Raw genomic sequence first — 2,820 nt, 5'->3', positions numbered from 1 at the left:
TGACCTCTCAGGTGATTAGAACACCTTGCCTGAGACCAGTTCACACCCAGTCTGGGGGGCTGCAATGTTTCTGCTCTGTCCCACAATTCACTACACTGTTTGCTCACATCTACTTCTCACTATAAGTATCAACTTCACATAAACACTAGTAATCAGCTCATGATGTTGGGCTGACAATTGTGGAAATACAACTCCACGTCCCTATAGCTATAGTGTTCTTACTATATTGACATTGTCCAAAGGTTGTTCTGCCTTCTCCAAAATAACCACAGAGAAGCAGGCCATGCAGGGTGTCCTTCGGTGGGTCAGGTCAGCAGTACCGTCTCTACCCTACTGATGTCATAGAACTGGTGCCTCAGAAGGGTTGAGAAGAGCCCTGTAGTCTTGAACCAGGCTGAAGGTCACCAGACTCCCGCCTGTCCCCTCTGCAAGTCTATGGGGCAAGGGGTCCTTCGGATCCAGGCTTTAGGTGACCAGACTCACACCACAGCAGCTCCACAAAGGTCTGCTTCAGCTTGTTGTTCCCCAGAATGAGAATGAATGAGTGGCCAGCAGGATAAAGCATTATAATTACTTGTCCAATGAACTTCACCATCTCATGGCTTGGTAGGAAATAACTGGCTGATGTCATTGTAAAGGCAAGAAAATAAGACAGAACGAGAAAGAGGAATGAGAGGATAATTCTGATGGCCCTCTTGTGGGCCTCAGTGCTTACATCGCTGGGGCTGGTTCTGTTTTGCCGCATCTGCTGCATGTGCCTCCCCAGGGAGAGGATCAGCAGAATGTAAGAGGCCAGAGATAGAATTAGAGAAGGGAGGTACCACAGCATCTTAAACACATAGGCCATCTGGTATTCACCCATTTGCTTTCTAAGGTGCTCAGTCATATTCCCTATGCCAGGAGTTTCATGGAGAAGAGAATAGTTCTGAAATTCATGAATCAGAGATATGGAACTGGCACAGGATATGAGCAGTGTACCCAGCAGCAGCCATACGACCACCCTGGAGACTCTCCACTTGAGCCAGAGGAACGTGGGGTGGGAGAAACTGGCAATTTTCAGGCAGTAGAGGACACCAAGGCAGGTGGCCAGCCACATGCTCAGATGGTTTGTAAATGTCCATAAAACATCAATAACACTGCTTGCTGGACCATCAGTATAGATGTTGAAAAAGAACACCACAATGATAGAATCAGCCAGGAGAATCCACAGCAGAACAATCCTGGAGAGAGCGAGGGCAGTGAGGATGAAGTCAGACCAAGAGATTCTCTTGCTCTTGAACCAGCTGCTGACATTGACCAACCCAATGAAAGCATTCCCCAGCATTCCCAGAATGAACAGAGTGACGGAGAGAAACAGAAACACTGACTTGGCGAGTCCCAGCATGTCAGCTATCAGGCAGTCCTCGCCTTTGTTCTTTCTGCTGATGTACAGTCGCCTTGTGATTTGAAATTTCTCCCTGTGAACCTAATGCCTGTACCTGCTGGTTTACTGTGCCTTTATCTTCTCTCTTCCCAATTTAGTCTGCTGTAGAGCACAGTGTACTGAACTCTGTTTGGTTCTTTCAGGCTGGTCTGTCCTCTTCACAGGTGACATGGAGGGTCACATTCCATCTATGATCTAAACTCTGCAGCTCTTTGCCAATATGCAAAGAGAGCAGTGTCCAATGTCACGCAGACAAGGAAGGGCCGAGCCATAAAGAAGATGGAGAACTTGGACTCAATTTCTGAGCCACCCAGGACAGAAGGGTGAGTGTCATCACAAGAGTCACACACAATGGAGAGGGAGGACTCAGTGACACACACACAAAAGGGGGAAATTCCAGAACTCCACCATAAGGCTCTATCAAAGTCATGCTGGGGGAAGGCTGAAATCCACAAAACTGGTAAATATGAGTCTTGCCACCAGTGTGCCTCTGGGGTGTGCCTGACTTGAGGGACCCCTAGTTCCTCCCCAGTGAGCCATGCCCTCAGAAATCCTGGCTATCTGAACACCCAAATGCTAGCACTAATGCAGTAGAGCATATAAGCTCTTCAAAATACGAATTTGTCAGAGTGCTTGACCTCTATATTGATAAGTAGTTGAGCTGACAGGGATCCCACACAGATACTACTTGTCAAGCAAAGGTGGCTTATTTATATAAACCTGGCCTTACAAATTTTGACCATGACCAACGGTAATATTTTATATGACTTTTACATATGTGCATGTCACTATGTAAAAAATATACATGTCATGATATAAACATGTATATAATATATGAGGTTTGTCTGGACAAAGTCTAACTATTGTTAATATAGTGAAAACAGTTTGTTTGACATCAATGTACCCTGGAAGCCAAGGAGAATGGACTGGAATGCGCATGTGCAAACAATGACAGCTTCACTGTACTAGTCAGTGGGTGTGCTAGACACTGTTAAGTGAGTATGTGCACTGTGTGGCCCTCACACTGAAAAAAAACTAAGTGAGTAGAGCAACAAATCTACATCAACTTTGCATTAAGGACAGCCAGCCACCATGGAGGAGTAGGTAGATACATGCTGCCTCCTCATATAACCAAAACAACAACAACGAATTTAAAAGGAGGAGAAGGGGGGAGAAGGTACAGAAAATAAGTAGCATAGACAGTAGATAGAAAATAGATGGGGGGGGGCAAGAATAGCATGGGAAATATAGAATCTAAAGAACTTGAGACACATGGACATAAACTAAAGGGGGGGTAATGGTGGGGATGGGGGTAGGGTGGAGGGGAATGAAGGGGGGGAGTAGAACAACTATAACAGCATAATCAATAAAAAAATTTTTTAAAAAAAGCAACCAGA

The 2,820-nt window shown here is 45.5% G+C and overlaps 1 protein-coding gene across 1 annotated transcript; it reads right to left on the bottom strand.

Annotated features, from left to right (window-relative positions):
- Positions 1 to 433: 433 nt before the first annotated feature.
- On the bottom strand, positions 434 to 1,384 carry TAS2R3 (taste 2 receptor member 3). The gene has a single exon (XM_037138544.2). It carries the CDS (start codon positions 1,382 to 1,384, stop codon positions 434 to 436), a length of 951 nt encoding a protein of 316 aa, XP_036994439.2.
- Positions 1,385 to 2,820: the final 1,436 nt, after the last annotated feature.

Source organism: Artibeus jamaicensis, unplaced genomic scaffold (assembly GCF_021234435.1).
Source record: "Artibeus jamaicensis isolate MK-2021 breed Jamaican fruit bat unplaced genomic scaffold, CSHL_Jam_final scaffold_2172, whole genome shotgun sequence".
NCBI lineage: Eukaryota > Metazoa > Chordata > Mammalia > Chiroptera > Phyllostomidae > Artibeus > Artibeus jamaicensis.
Note: the sequence above shows the minus strand (reverse complement) of the source record. Positions and strands in the feature narration are given on the sequence as shown.